Here is a 14,608-nt window from a genome sequence, read left to right on the forward strand (position 1 = left end):
TGCTCTGTTCAGTGTCACATTTTATGGTGTACTAAGAAAATCCCTCAAACAGTTTCTCCTTGTTTTTGAGTGAAGTGATTTAGTAAAGACAATGTCCACCTTCAATGTTATTTATCAATTTAAAACATGGTGTAGAAGCTTGAAAAACAGCTTAAACTTGATGGATGTCATAAAATTTATAAACTTGAACAGGAAATAAGTAAAATTTGGAATTGTGTCTACCTGCCCAGGGACTGCAGATGGTAATTAGCTAGTAGCTAAATCCAGCACGATACATTTGGATTTGATGTGGAAGATCTTGTTTTTCTAGGTTTTGAAATAAACGTAAGACTTATTTCATGAATTAACTACATTTTACACATCTAAAAACAATGAATGTTAGTATTTCTAGCACTTGTTTGATAGTGCTACAGCTGAGAGGGGTTGAGTGGTATATGAGAATAGCAGATGACCAAATCAACGTGACACTAAATTAAACTTAAGTAATGGTTTTTCCAAGTTGATCTTCAATGACTATGTAGACATAGTGTGGATTTTACACCCCATCATTCAAACTGACTGCACATTTGAAGGGGATCTTTTTAACAGCCAGTATGAACAGGAGGAAGATTACAGCGAGGAAAACCTCTTTAACTGTTCATATGAGACACCTGACTGTTGAAAAATGGTGAACCTAACCCTTTTAAGTTCGTTTGATTTCTAATATATAATGAAAGGTTGGGTTAACGCTTTATATTACAGTTCCATCTGTCCAGATAGAACTTAATATGTCTGTAATTTGGCACTAATTATAGTGAAATTAAAGACAGAGTCCTGAGTCATGAGTTTAGATAGTTGTGTTGAGTTGCAGCTGTTTCTAAAGCACTGCTTCATTTAAGTGAGTAAATACTCAGATATTCAAACCATATTTCTTATACAGTATATGTGTGCTGACTTGTTGACAAATGTTATGTTTTTGTTGTTCAGCTGACTCACTTTGCTCTCACTAAAAGACTTAATTGAATTACTAGTTTAGCAGTGTGCCAACTGAACATTTCCATATAGTTAAAACCAAACTCAATGGTTCTTTTTAGGAATATTGCTACGAATTGGCAGTTTTGTGTTGTTTCTTTCTTAGAAACTATGCGACTATGCAAGAATAAATCAGACAGCTCTTTAAAATTGCGTTCAAGACTCCTTGACCCGTGAAGATATATTTATTCTGTAGTTTTCTTTCCAGTGTAACCATGGAAGAAAAAAGTATTTCTGGAGTGGTGGGAACCTTGTACACATTCAGCTACAAATACCTGAAGTGAAAAAAAACCCGAATCATCACGGCATCAACCTGGAAATCTCACCTCTGTGTGCTTTTTCCTCTCAAGTAATGATCATAATATTAAGAAAACTGATATTAAAATGTATCTGGTATAAGATAAAAGTTGCATGTAGATACACTCAGTTGCCAGTTTATAAAGTACACCGAGCTAAATGTGATGCAGTCCAGCACAACATCTCTACAGTTAATTCTACTTTCATGAAGGCTATGATGGAGGCATCAAGTGGAAGATCGCTTTAGCGAGGCGCTCAGTGGATCATTTGGATTAAGGTTGTAGTTTGTGGAGGTATTTAATTGTACTATGTTAAACTGAGAGGTTTCTGATATTTACTGAACCCTCACTGATATAAATGGAGGGGAAAAAATATTAGAATTGTATTTTAAATGTTTTTACAAATAGGAGAATATTTGGCCTTCAGTTAGAGCTCAGCCATATGGGGACCAAGTGTTAAAATAACACATTATGGAATAAATAATCATATGGATAAATACACACAAAGTATGTAAAGTAACCATTAATTGTGAATTGTGAATAATCCAATATTTTTTTTAACTCTATTATTAAATGTTTTTTAATCCTAATCATTTTCATAGTAAAATTTGCACTTTTGCCTTGAAAAGCACTTTTCCCAACATTTAAAATTCAGTTCAGCATTTTGAACAAAGCCAACTGTGAAGTAAAAAAACTGCTGTATTATTAAAACAAGCAGACAAACAAACAAACAAACAAAAACACATGACCTGCCAATAAACTGAGATTGTGAAAATTAGCAGGATGAGATAGAATTTTACAATGTATTTCATTGTTTTACAATTTGATGGTCACATTATGCATTTTATAATGTATTTTGTATTTTTGTATCTATATTCATTCATCCGATAATTTACTTCATTATGTTTTTAAGTGTTTTAATCTTGTACACATTGGGACTCCATACAGCCGGAACTCTCCGGGCAGTTTTATTAAACTAATAAATCATTTAACGGCTTAATCATTTAAAGTCTAAGCCTTTACTTGACATTGACCTCGCAAGAAACATAAAACACACTGATCATGCTTCACACACGGATTTGATGTATAATTTTCTCTCGCTGAGCGGTGCTGCAGCTCTTAAATCATCATCATCATCATCATCATTACGCCGAACACGCACGGCCAGTGTCTGACAGCGCGTCATGTGACTTCGCCTCATTGTGTCCAACAACAGAAACGGTTCAGACACACACGGAGAGCCAGAGAGGAAGAGAGAGACACACACACACAGCAGGACAGAAAAGACGAGGACGAGTTTAATCTGAGCACCATGACCCTCCGGGACGAACTTTTAAAGTCCATATGGCACGCCTTCACAGCTCTGGATGTGGACAAAAGCGGGAAAGTCTCCAAATCTCAGCTGAAGGTAAACTTTACTCTTCTTTTCTGGCAGTGTGAGCGGCATTTTTTTTTTTGACAAGCAGGAAACTCTCAAACCTGCCACAACTTTTGGTATCTTTTGGCAAATGTTCAAAACCTTTGAAGGCTTTTCTTCCTCCTCTGAAATTATTACTAAAACACAAAGTGCGCTTCTGTTTGTGAGCCGCCAGCAGCAGCAGAGACGCACCTGTCTGAAGGCTCAACGACTGATTACAGACGGTCAATTTCAGTAGGTTTCCACAGAGAAACTACAAAACTACAACTCACTGCGAGTACAGGAGATTAAAGGATGAATTATACTACATTTAAAGTCATGGGAACATTCTTCTGACTTAAAAGAACCAGCATCACTACATGAGGCACCAGAATCTACTGAAAAACTTCAAAAATGATGAATTGATTTTTAACATATGTAGACAATTAAGGTCTTAAAGGACAAATTTACAATTTTTCAAGTCTGTCAGGTGCCAAAATGAACACTGAAGCAGTTTTTTCTTGCTGTAATCGATCGTCCTGTTCATACCGGCCATTAGAAGATCCCTTCATAATGCACTTAGAATGTAAGTGATGGGGCACAAAACCCACAGTCCTCCTTCTGTGCAAAAAGGTATCTAAAAGTTTATCTGAAGCTCAGTCGTCCAAATGAGTCAAATCAAGGAGATATCTTTCAACGTTACTGTCTTTTTAGTGCCAAAGTCCCTATTTTTGTTACTATAGCCTACTTCCACCGCAGCTCAACAGGGAAACACTGTCCGAGGAAACACAACAAAGGAATTTGATGCTAAAAAGGCTGTAAATATGGCAGATATCCACTTGATGTGACTAACTCAGATTGCTGAAACCTCTTATAAGCTTTTTTAATAGCCAGTATGAACAGGAGGGATGATTACAGCAAAGAAAATCTCTATTGACTGTTGTTTTAAGAGACAGAAGGTGAGTACAAAGTTAATTTAGTGCTCAAACTTAAACAGAATACTGTATTTTCATGAAGGAAGAGCATTCTGTGTTTATTATTATGCTGAGTCTCCATGTCAACAACTATACTCAGCTCGTAACCCTTCATGTCAGATATGTGAACTTTAGTAACCTTAAGAGAGGAAAATAGAAATATTGTCCCGTTAGGGGTCAACTGGATTGACCCTTATGGAAAAATCCAAATGTAAAACAAAAGTAAACTTTTTTAAATTTCCGTTGATATCACTCAGTGTGTATACAACGTTTTGACACACCCACATATTTCAAGCAAAGCTACAATGGAGCCAATCATTGTTTAGCAATGTGAAAAAAAACCCCAACATCAATTAAGGTCATGTTTTGAGGTCAGCTGTTGCTTTATTTTGCACTTAAAAGCATTTAATTATCAGATGAGGAGACGACACACTGGCAGCCCCAACGGCCCAGAAAGTAATTCAGCTTTTAGCTTTTAAGACACGTTACATCTTTTGAAAGCAGTAAAAAAAATCCTCTTTTCTGATTGGAAAACCTCTTGCTCATGCTTCCTCTTTGTTATCTTCATTATTTCCATCTCTGTTTACATGTAGTATTTCATGTTCATGTAATATTGCAGTTGTAATTGCAATTGAGAAGCTTTTCTGAAAGCTCTGATTTCCAACTTGGAACTTCATAAAACTGCCTGAAAATCTAATAATGTTCAGGAACGTTTATACTACTTACCAGTGTTTCACCTCATTGAGTGGACCTGTGCATTAAACATTAAATATTAACTTACACTACAAATTGAATAGGTCCTCAAATGTAAAGAATGTGCTCCTTTAACGGAGTCCTTCAGTAGATTGTAATATATTCAAGTCCTCGTGGTGATCAGTTAAACTTTACAGATTAGATCATATCATCAATCAATGCTAAAACAATAACTCAGTTAATCAGGCAAAAATCCTAAACATTCACTGGTCCCTGCAATTTAAATGTTTTAAAGATGTGCTGCTTTTTTCTTGTAAATTGAATCTTTTTGGGTTTTGGACTGTTGGTTGGAGAGAACAAGCGATTTGAAGACGACATCTTCGGCACTGGAAAATTGTTGTGTGTTTTTCACTTTTTTTCCCCTGTAATTTTATGGACTTGACAATTTAAAATCTTCCAATTTTACACATCAAAGTATCTCCAGGTGTCAGGCAGTACTGCTGCATATGGGAAAAGTAGTGTAAAGCCTTTTCTGACTTCAAAGGGAGCGGTGCAAAATCAGATAAATTGGCTCAAGTGATGTCATTTGAGTCAAGACTACAAATTTGAAAATGTAAAAAAATCTATTGGTGTGGAGTTAGAAAGAAGGGACGTTACCGGACCTCTGTAGCCCGCTCCACATCTCTGCTTGAGGCTACATTAGCCATGACTAGCATAACACACCTGAATCTTTAACAGTACTGCTGGCAGTTGTAATGTAGGCATTTACCTCCCCTCCAGTGCGGAGTCCCTCAGGGTTCCGTCCTTGGGCCAATCCTGTTTTCATTTTACATGCTCCCTCTGGGTCAGTTGTTCAGCCATTTTCATGATATGTCATATCACTGTTATGTCGATGATACTCAGATCTATTTCTCTGACAAACCCAATAACCTGAACCAACTGTCCTCCCTCCATGATTGTAAAGCTGCTACCACAGAGTGGATGACTCGAACTTTGAAGTTCTTTTAATTGGTCCTGAAATCTTTGTCACTGCTGCTACTCAGTTTATTGGCCCACTTCACTCAAACACTAAATCAACTGTTGATAATCTTGGTATCATCTTCGACCAGTATATGACATTCGACCATCATGTTAATAAGCTTGTCCAGTCCTGTTTTCTTCAGCTAAGAAATATTGCAAAAATAAGACCTATATTGTCCTCTACTGTTCTTGAATAATTAATCCACACATTCATTTTCTCCCAGTTAGACTACTGTAACTCTCCACAATCTGTTAGATCTGCTGAATCCTTGGACTGTTTTAAATGATGTCTCAAAACCCATTTTATATTGGCAAGCCTTTCTATAGACCTCCCTTCTTCTTCCCATGTCCTGTTTTATTTCATTTTGGTTGATTTCTTTCTGTCGTGTTTGTCTATTTTATTCATCTATCCCTTTCAATTTTGCATGTGTATGTGTCTGTAAAGCACTTTGTAACTGTGTTTTTCAAAAAGTGCTATATAAATAAACAAATAAAGCTTACTTGTTTTGACAAGGAAGAAGATTGCATGGAATAAAAACATGATATCTCTGGTTCTGCTGATCCTTTTTAGATCCTTATTAATAACTGTCCACCATGAATCTGACAGTTATAGAAGTGCTCTTTTAATCCAAAAACCTGTTGACAGATGAGCTGATAATGGCAACAATTGTAAGTTGCAGCACTAAAATAAACATATTATTTTTCCCATCTGTCCAGGTGTTGTCACACAACTTATGCACAGTGATGAAGATCCCACATGACCCCGTCGCGCTGGAGGAACACTTTAAAGATGACGACGAGGGTCCCGTCTCCAACCAGGGATACATGCCATACCTGAACAAGTTCATCCTGGACAAGGTCAGTCAACAGCAGCGAGTCTCGATCAAGTAACAGTGTAGCAACTCTGGACGCAGTCGCATGATACTTTATGTTGAGTTTAAGACATTCAGCTGCTGTTTGTGTCCAACGTGAGAATAAGTACAATAAATTCAACTTTATTGAACGAAAGCAGCAGTTTAGAGAACAGCTGAGCCCTCAGCTGAACATTCAAGTGTTGTTGGTCAACAGCTTTGTATTTACGTTCACTTAGTAGATTCTGAAAAGATTTATCCTCCTTCAGTTGAAGTTTAGACAAGAGCTCGGTCTTCCTGTTGGCTGTTTGCTTGATTGAACCCCAAAAACATGCACAGGTGACACTCCTGTCTATGAGTTGGTCCCTGGATGTTGCACTGTGGCCTCCTGCCATCTGAAAGAGTTGTGATGGGTCAGAAAGTTTAAAAGTAAAGCTCAAGTTCAAGTCTGATGTCTTTTAGTGTAAACTTTGATTTATAGTTTTGAGTTGAGGGGTTATTTAACTACCTGCTGGGGCTACGGCGGCTACAGAGATAACACATGGGGTCATTTCAAATGCCGATGGGGATAGTTGATGGTGAAGACAACATTTAGGAAGTTTACGGATTTTCAGTAACACGCATCACTGCTGCAAACCTTTTCATCTTCATGACCACCGCTCTCTATCACAGAACGTATTGCACAGCGGTCATCTCCTATCAGTGATCAGACAAGGCCAGATACAAGTTTCCTGGATGTAACTACAAGTTCTACAAGTGAAGTGAAACGGTTACTGTGGGCTGTAATTATAGTACATCTGTTTGGTGTTGTATGGGTGCTGTCACTATAAATAGAGCTACCGAACCGTGACAACAATTGACAAACAGTGATTTCTCCGTTTTACAGCGGAAACAATGAAGGTCATTGGGTTCGACATCTGAGGTTTCTTTGTGCTGAAAGTGACTCATCTCTTTATGGAAAACGATGAGTACAAAAACCCCACAAAAACCAAAGTTGACAGGACTTAAAATAGATGTAACACTGTCCAGAATATATCCACATAATTTCCACTGTACATAGGGGGAAACACTAAAAAATTCTTCTCTATCTGTCCACTGTCTATACAGTGTCCTCTGATTGTCCAGATGTCAAAATCCAGATAAGAGAAGCTTTATTTGACAAAAATGAATTCATCTGGGTCACCTTCAGTTACTGTGTGCTCACAGCAAGAAGCTTCAAGGGTCCAGTATCCTCCATCAGAGGTATTTTTGTCTAAACTCACCAGGGGCGGTGCAAGTTAAAAATGTTTAAACTAGAGCGAAAAATTTTCACAGATGAATCTGCTTCATAAAGAGTACAAAGACGAGAGAGAAAAGAAGAGACTGGAGAGAATTAACAGAGAGAACCTCTGAGTCTCTGGGGAGTTCAGTCAGAGGCTGAACTGAACACAATCACACAGAAACACGTTCAGTGCATCCGTTGTTAGCCAGATTGCAGCAAAGGTGCAGCTGGTATTTTGGCTGTTTGGGGTGAATAAAAACAAATGGTCCAGCTGTCAAACTCGTGCAAATGATGCAGGGTGTTAATGGGTTTCACGCTCTGTCTCAACGCATCTTAAGACGCCTTCCAGAAACATTTGCACCTTTACGCCCATATTTAAACTAAATGACTGACTTTTAACTTTGCCTTGAAGTGTTGCTGTTAAAATAAACCATAAACACTTTCGATTTCTGCTGAGGTCAGACAACATGTCACATGAACCAGTCTTGATGGAACACAAACCGACCCTGATGAGTGGCTACAAGTGTTTTACAGACTTTTTCTGCCTTGTTTCCCTTCCTTCTGATTGTTGGAGCTTGTTGAGTGCATGGGTGGATGTATGCAGCCTGTTTTCAGAAATAAAACAGCATCTCATATGCTGGATGCTAAATATAACATTTTGTTGGGTTAATTCAGCAGAATTTCAGATAACAACTATTATGGAAAGCGTAATAACTACTTTTAAATAATATGATGTTTGCTAGATTGATATACATGTATAATTTAGGGAGATAAATCCATCATCGGACTTCTTTTTTGGTCACTTCTACTTGCATGGTGCACAAAGAGGGGAGGCAGTGTTAGTGATTCAGCTTGAGAACAACTGTATCAGGAAACCAACACGTCACCTGACTGTCAGTTTAGGAATTGAATTCGTCTAAAACCACTCGACCACCAAACTAAACTCATTTATGACCACGTGTAGATACCAGACTCATGTGTTTGGTTGTCCTTTAATTTAAACCTGTTTAAGTTTAAAAGTTATGTCTCATGATCCAGCAAATCTTTTCTCAAGACGCTGGTGTCCGTAGAGCTCCACTGATTGACACATGGTATTATTATATTGAGCTGGTGTCACACTCTATTGTGTCTGTCAGTCATTGTACTGGTTTGCACTCACACTGCAACACAAACCCAGTCACTGAACACTGAGGCGATTCATTCAGCTGTCTCTGTGTGATGATGTCATAACAGGGGTCACAGCATGAATGGAGCGCTGGTGATTTAGCCCTTTTTCCCTTTTGTGATGTCACAAAAAGCCACAAGCTCCCATGGAATTCTGTTTGGCTGTTTGGAATTCTTGCTGTGTGATGTCACAGTGATGGTTGTTGCCATGGCGAAAGCTTCGGAATTCTGTTGTGTCATAAGAAGAAACAAAAAAATAAACAAACGGAAAGACAAAAACTGAGACATCAGAGTAAATAAACACAAAAAGGGGGAATTGCACATTATAAAAGTAAAAATATAAATATAAAAATACAATAAATGAATTAATAAAACTGAGACTTGATGAGATGTTTGGCAACACTTTTCCCAAACACAAGTGGGCATGTCGTAATGAATGAAAAGGGTTAAAAAAGCATTTTTCATTTCATCTCGAACTTTGGACTAGATTTTGAAGATTTTTATATATGTAAGACAAAGTTGCCCAACAATATAATCATATTAATGTCTGTCCAGCAGTTTGGTCTGTGATGTTTTTTATGGTCTTTTCATGTTCTCAGGAGTATTTGAAGCTTATTTTGCTATTTTACTCGTTTGATATCTTCATTATATTATTGGTTGATTAGAATCTTAAGAGTGCAACCAGAATAATTATAGATTATTTTCAGTGTTTTGTTATAATCTGTTAATAAATGTATCAAATTAAGATGGCTAATGTATACTGACTAACTGATGCATTATACATCTTAAAGTTAAAAAAATCATCATAAGAAGATTTTCGGTTATTATTGATTACTTTCCCTTTGTCTTTAAATGATGAATTGATAGTTTAATAAGCAAAAATGAATGAAATCTGACTGGCCAAACTCCTGCCAACATGTGACACCACCTGGCCTATCAGAGCTTCTGTTTCTGTGCTCTGGGTTGGATTAAAACTTTTAAGAGGCGCGCTGCTTACATGGCTTTAAACTAAGGAGATTTTATTTTTATTAAGTATTCAAAAAATGTAATAATGTGACAGAATATCTGCAGACACATTAAAAAGTATAATAACAATAATTAAAAACCTTTTTATTTTACTTCAGAATAGTAGTAAAGAGTTTAGAGTTTTATATTTAAATGCAAATTTATAGTTTATAAGACTTCTAAAAATTGTACCACTTTAATTATTGATTACAGTTAAACAATGTAAAAAGTCTGTGACTGCTCCAAATAGTTAATGTATCTTTTTGGGCTTATTGATTAATTAATTTCTCAATTAATCGATTCTATCATAGCAGGCCAAGAAAACCACAAAATATTGTAACAGAAGCTGTGATTTTTTTGGGGGGGGAGGGGGCATTTTATCTTACAAAATGACAATTGATTAATTTTCTATTTATCTCATTGATTGGATCATTGGATAAAAAATGTTTATCTGTTTACCAGCCGTGTTGTTCTTTGTGTTGCTGTAACATTTCTATTAGTCTTTTGTGATGTCTGAAGGGATTGTGACACTTGTCACGTGACGTTGAATTCGAGGCCTGTGTTGGCGTCTCAACTTAACCTCTGACGGATCTTTTAAAGTGTATTTTGTGAATTTCCCTTGTGGACAAAGATGACAGTTTTCATGGTCAATGGTGAAACTTTTTCTAACCAAAAGTGATTTGTGGGTAATTTTTATGTTTCTTTCTTCATGAATACCGCTAGACTCAGCAATTTCTGAGCAACTTTGGGTTTTATTTTTGTTTAAAAGTTGCTTCATTAGTTCCTCGTTCCAGCTCTTTAAGCAAGTGGATAGATACCAGGAAAATTGTACGACGTCTTTAACCAACATTGCATCAGACCTTGTGAGTATGACGCTCACTTAAAACTTAAGTTTCCCTCTTTTTTCCCTTTCAAGTGTCTTATCCACAGTGTCTCACAGTATCATATGTATATATATTCTGTATCATCTTGTGCCAACTCTATAACGAAACTATGTTTTTATTGAGTTAAATATTCAAAGATTCCAATTCAATCAAGGGGAAATACTCTTCATGTTCCTGTGCATCATCCCCCAAATTGATCCTGAAATACTTGGTATTTTTGGAAACTTCTGTATCTCCACTAAAATTTTAAAATGAGTTTCTGTGTGTTTGAGCTAAATTTGGCTTCACAGCTTGACTATGAAATGACCCACTTTCCTGCAGGAAACAAAAATTCTGGATTTAAGTTCAGGAAGAGACATTTGGCAGACTCGAATAACCTCTCTACACACATACACTTTTTTGTACTTTTCCATACACACACACACACACACACACACACATACATCTATGACCACCCCACCTCACTCACCCATTGAAGTGGAGGTGACCAGGCGACAGAGAGCGAGGGCGTCGGTCAGTGCATTCAACTGCCCTCACTCCTGAGGAAACTCCACCCGGTCGCACAGTTTCCCTGTGCGACCGGGTGGACCCCCCACCACCACCCCTTCCCCACACACACACACACTAAATTACTCTTTTAAATTGCACTGTGTGTGTGTGTGTGTGTGTGTGTGTGTGTATGCTATAGATAGGAAGCAAAGCTGCATGATACATAGTGTTTGTCATCCTCATCCTCACTGACTCACTCCACTTGTTGGGAACAATGCAGCAGAAAATAAAATGCACGACGCCGACAGTTCGCCTCATTCTGAAGCACACAGACAGTCACAGATGTGCCAGCGTGGTCTGATTGTTGAGCTCCGTAATCTGAAACCAAAACTCTGAAGACTGTTGATTTGGCAGACGTGGGCTCAGCACTTTGTGGTTAGATGGAGCGTAGCATTCCACAGAAACAAGAAGATCCTTTGTGACCCTGAAATACCCCGTGTCAGCATGTGTGTGTGTTTCAGAGAAAGAGAGAGAGCATCACAATGACCTGACCAGCTTTAGTTAAATGTCAGACTCTTGTTGTCATATAATTTCCTTTCATGGTTTTTGGTGCATCGGTTTGGCAGTAGTTCTGATATTTTTGTCACTGTGGCTTCATATTTAAATTTCTATACATGTTTTCTGATGTCAAATGTTCATTGTTTTAAAGGGTAAATTCACACGAATTATAAAACAACTCACCAAACTCAGTTTATAAGGTACATCTAGCTTAAACTAATGCAGCCTAAAGTAGTACAACCTATGTGCCTGTATTATAATGTGCAGTTTCTGTTGGAACTGTTTTACAGAGATGTTGATTCAAACTTCATGGTAATTTTATAATTGTGTTGCAAGGTGAGAAGTGTTTCTAATGTTTACCTTCATTAATATAAATATAAATGAGTTGGATAAAGTATTAACACACCTCTCAGTTATAACACAGTACAAACCAACAACAGCTTCCAAAATGACAGTTAAGTTAAATTAACACTTCTCTACAACAGTTTAAAAAACATTATAACCTTCATTAAGGTTGGGTGTTTTGAAGGGTTATTGTATTATTGTACAATATTATTGTTATTGTTGTATTATTGCAATCATGAGGATTTAGACCGAAAACAACCCTGCGTTAAAACAATGAAAGGGGGCTGCGTTGGTGGACATGAAATAGGCTACGATCCAAGAAATCCCATTTGAGTTACATATTTGTGATTTTGAAGGTTTATCAGACACTAAAATACCAAACAGAAGTTTGTAATACTCAGAAACAGGATTTTACAACTTAACAAATTAATCACAGTAGCAACTGTGCGACCATCTGGAGGTGAACAGCAGCATGTGTATGATTGGCTAATGCAACACCTTGCTGGATGATGAAGGGTCTATCTGAAGTGTTGCAGAAACGACACAACCAAGTGGGAGTGTCATTCAGTAAAGTGGGTGTGTTGTGTAGAGTACTGTGAGTCTGCAGATAGACTTACTTGGGATGATGTTGAACAAAGTTCAACTTTTTTGTTGGAACCTCTGTGTTGACACCCTCAGTGTCGACAGACTGCCCACATTCAAATGACTGAGAGGGCTGAGAGGGCTAATGTTGGTCTGAACGTGGTCTTAGTGTTGGCTCGGGGTACCTAATAAACTGGCAGCTGAATGTTTGTAGCCATGCAGATAGTTTTGGTTTTATTTGGCCACATTTTGAGATCTCTATGTCTTGGATTCCTGTCTCTAAATCAGCATTGAAAAATGATTTAAACAGCAACACGTCTTTACAGAAACGTTGGATAATCCACAAAACACACTGTGAACTGTTGAACACAAAGACTGTTTCTTCAGCAGAAAGCAGCTGCAGTGAAACCTGTTGAGTGTGTTGCATGGATTATCTAGAGTAAGGCAAGGCACATTTATTTGTATAGCACATTTCAAACACAAGCAATTCAAAGTGCTTTACATAATGCCTTAAAAGCTAACACAGTTTACAGTGCAGTAATATGCTGAAAGTTTCTTCTACAGCAACAAAGGAAAGTACAGTAGAGAAATGAATCAATCTTTAAAATTTAGATTTGAAAGTGACCAGAGTCACATTTCAGATAATCAGGAAGTTTATTCCATCTGTGAGCAGTATTGTAGCTAGAAAGCTGATTCACCCAGTTTGGTTCTGACTTAAAGTTCAACCAGTTAAATAAAGAGAAGCAGAAGACAGAAATCTCAAAGACAGAAACCTTAAAACATGGACAAATAAAACCAAAACTAACTGCTAGATACCACTAGAGTTAAGTGAGGACAATATCGTTGCTGTCTCCAGAACTTTTCATGATTTAAGCAACAAAGACCCGTTTTCAGCTTTGTAAAGATGCATTTTTTGGGGATAAATGTTTACGTGACAGAATGAGAAGGGGAACTTTCAACATTTAATCATTCTGTTTCTCCAAAAAATTAAAAATCACCAAATTTCACTGGACAGTGATGATACGTTTTATCATCTTCAAAGCCAGAAGCAGCAGCTGCATTCGTTGAACAACCAACCCTGCAGCACCTGCAGATTATTATGGTAATTTTGTGCTTTGAAGCATTCAAAAACTCATCTCATTTCCCCTTTAAAAATGACTTTCAATACATGTCATTATTTCATCTTTGCTGAAAACTGGACTGTTCTCTGTCAGTGGTAATGAGTATTTCATCTCTAACAAACCCTATGATACACAGCAGACATCTTGTTGAACTTGTAACAAGCCTTTTCACTGTGTTACTCTAATCTGACACCACTTGTTTCACTTCTCTTCTGTCTGCGGAGCTCCTGGGCGGATTGTAAATGCTACTGCAGGTTTGGGATTCAGGAGATAAGGCTGTTTGGATCCTGAATCCTAATGAACATGTGGCACTGGAGAGGAGGCAGCGCTGACAAGGCTCTCATTGTTGATGAGTAGAGACTGTTAGAGAGAGAGTGAGATTGATGGATAGAGTGCGAGGAGGAAAAGAAAGGAACAGAGAAGGCCAGCGAGCCAAGAAGACAAAGACAAACAGGACGAGCATGACACAACAATGTTAGACAAAGAGCTGCTCTTTCATAACAAACCCCACTTTCACAACTTCACTACTGTCCCCTCCCTGTCTGTCATCCTGCCAGCGCCTCGCTCTGCAGTCAGTCTCTCCGCTGACTCATTCAAAGACACCCGTCTAAAACCGGCAGGATGATACAGTCGGGTCCAGCCATCATTTCTCATCCTCACATGATGAGACGCATTCATGCTGCTGAGTGCCGATAAGAGGGAGGAGATGTTTTATTTGAATCAGTGCTGTATCCTGTGTCTGAGGTGTCCACAGTTTGAAATATGATAACATTTATAAAGGGAGGAGACTTTTTTTCTTACAGCTGCATGCTACTTTTAAAAACAACACTGCACCCAGAATCTATTTTTAGAGTTTCAAACACCACCTGAAGAGTTGACAGGTGGCTGTAAAGAGTGTGATGTCAGTTTCAGTTCAAGCTTTATGTCATTACAACTGTAAAACTAATACAGTTTAAAT

General features: G+C 37.7%; 1 protein-coding gene across 1 annotated transcript in view; it reads left to right on the plus strand.

Annotated features, from left to right (window-relative positions):
• The first annotated feature begins 2,460 nt into the window (after positions 1–2,460).
• swap70b (switching B cell complex subunit SWAP70b) overlaps positions 2,461–14,608 on the plus strand; it is a 32,851-nt gene continuing 20,703 nt past the window's right edge. The window contains exons 1-2 of the mRNA XM_044357646.1: positions 2,461–2,715; positions 6,108–6,248. Coding sequence (XP_044213581.1) covers positions 2,620–2,715; positions 6,108–6,248 — 237 coding nt within the window. The 5' untranslated portion in view covers positions 2,461–2,619. The remainder of the gene's footprint in view (positions 2,716–6,107; positions 6,249–14,608) is intronic.

The sequence above is a fragment of the Thunnus albacares genome, chromosome 7 (assembly GCF_914725855.1).
Source record: "Thunnus albacares chromosome 7, fThuAlb1.1, whole genome shotgun sequence".
NCBI classification, from domain to species: Eukaryota; Metazoa; Chordata; class Actinopteri; order Scombriformes; family Scombridae; genus Thunnus; species Thunnus albacares.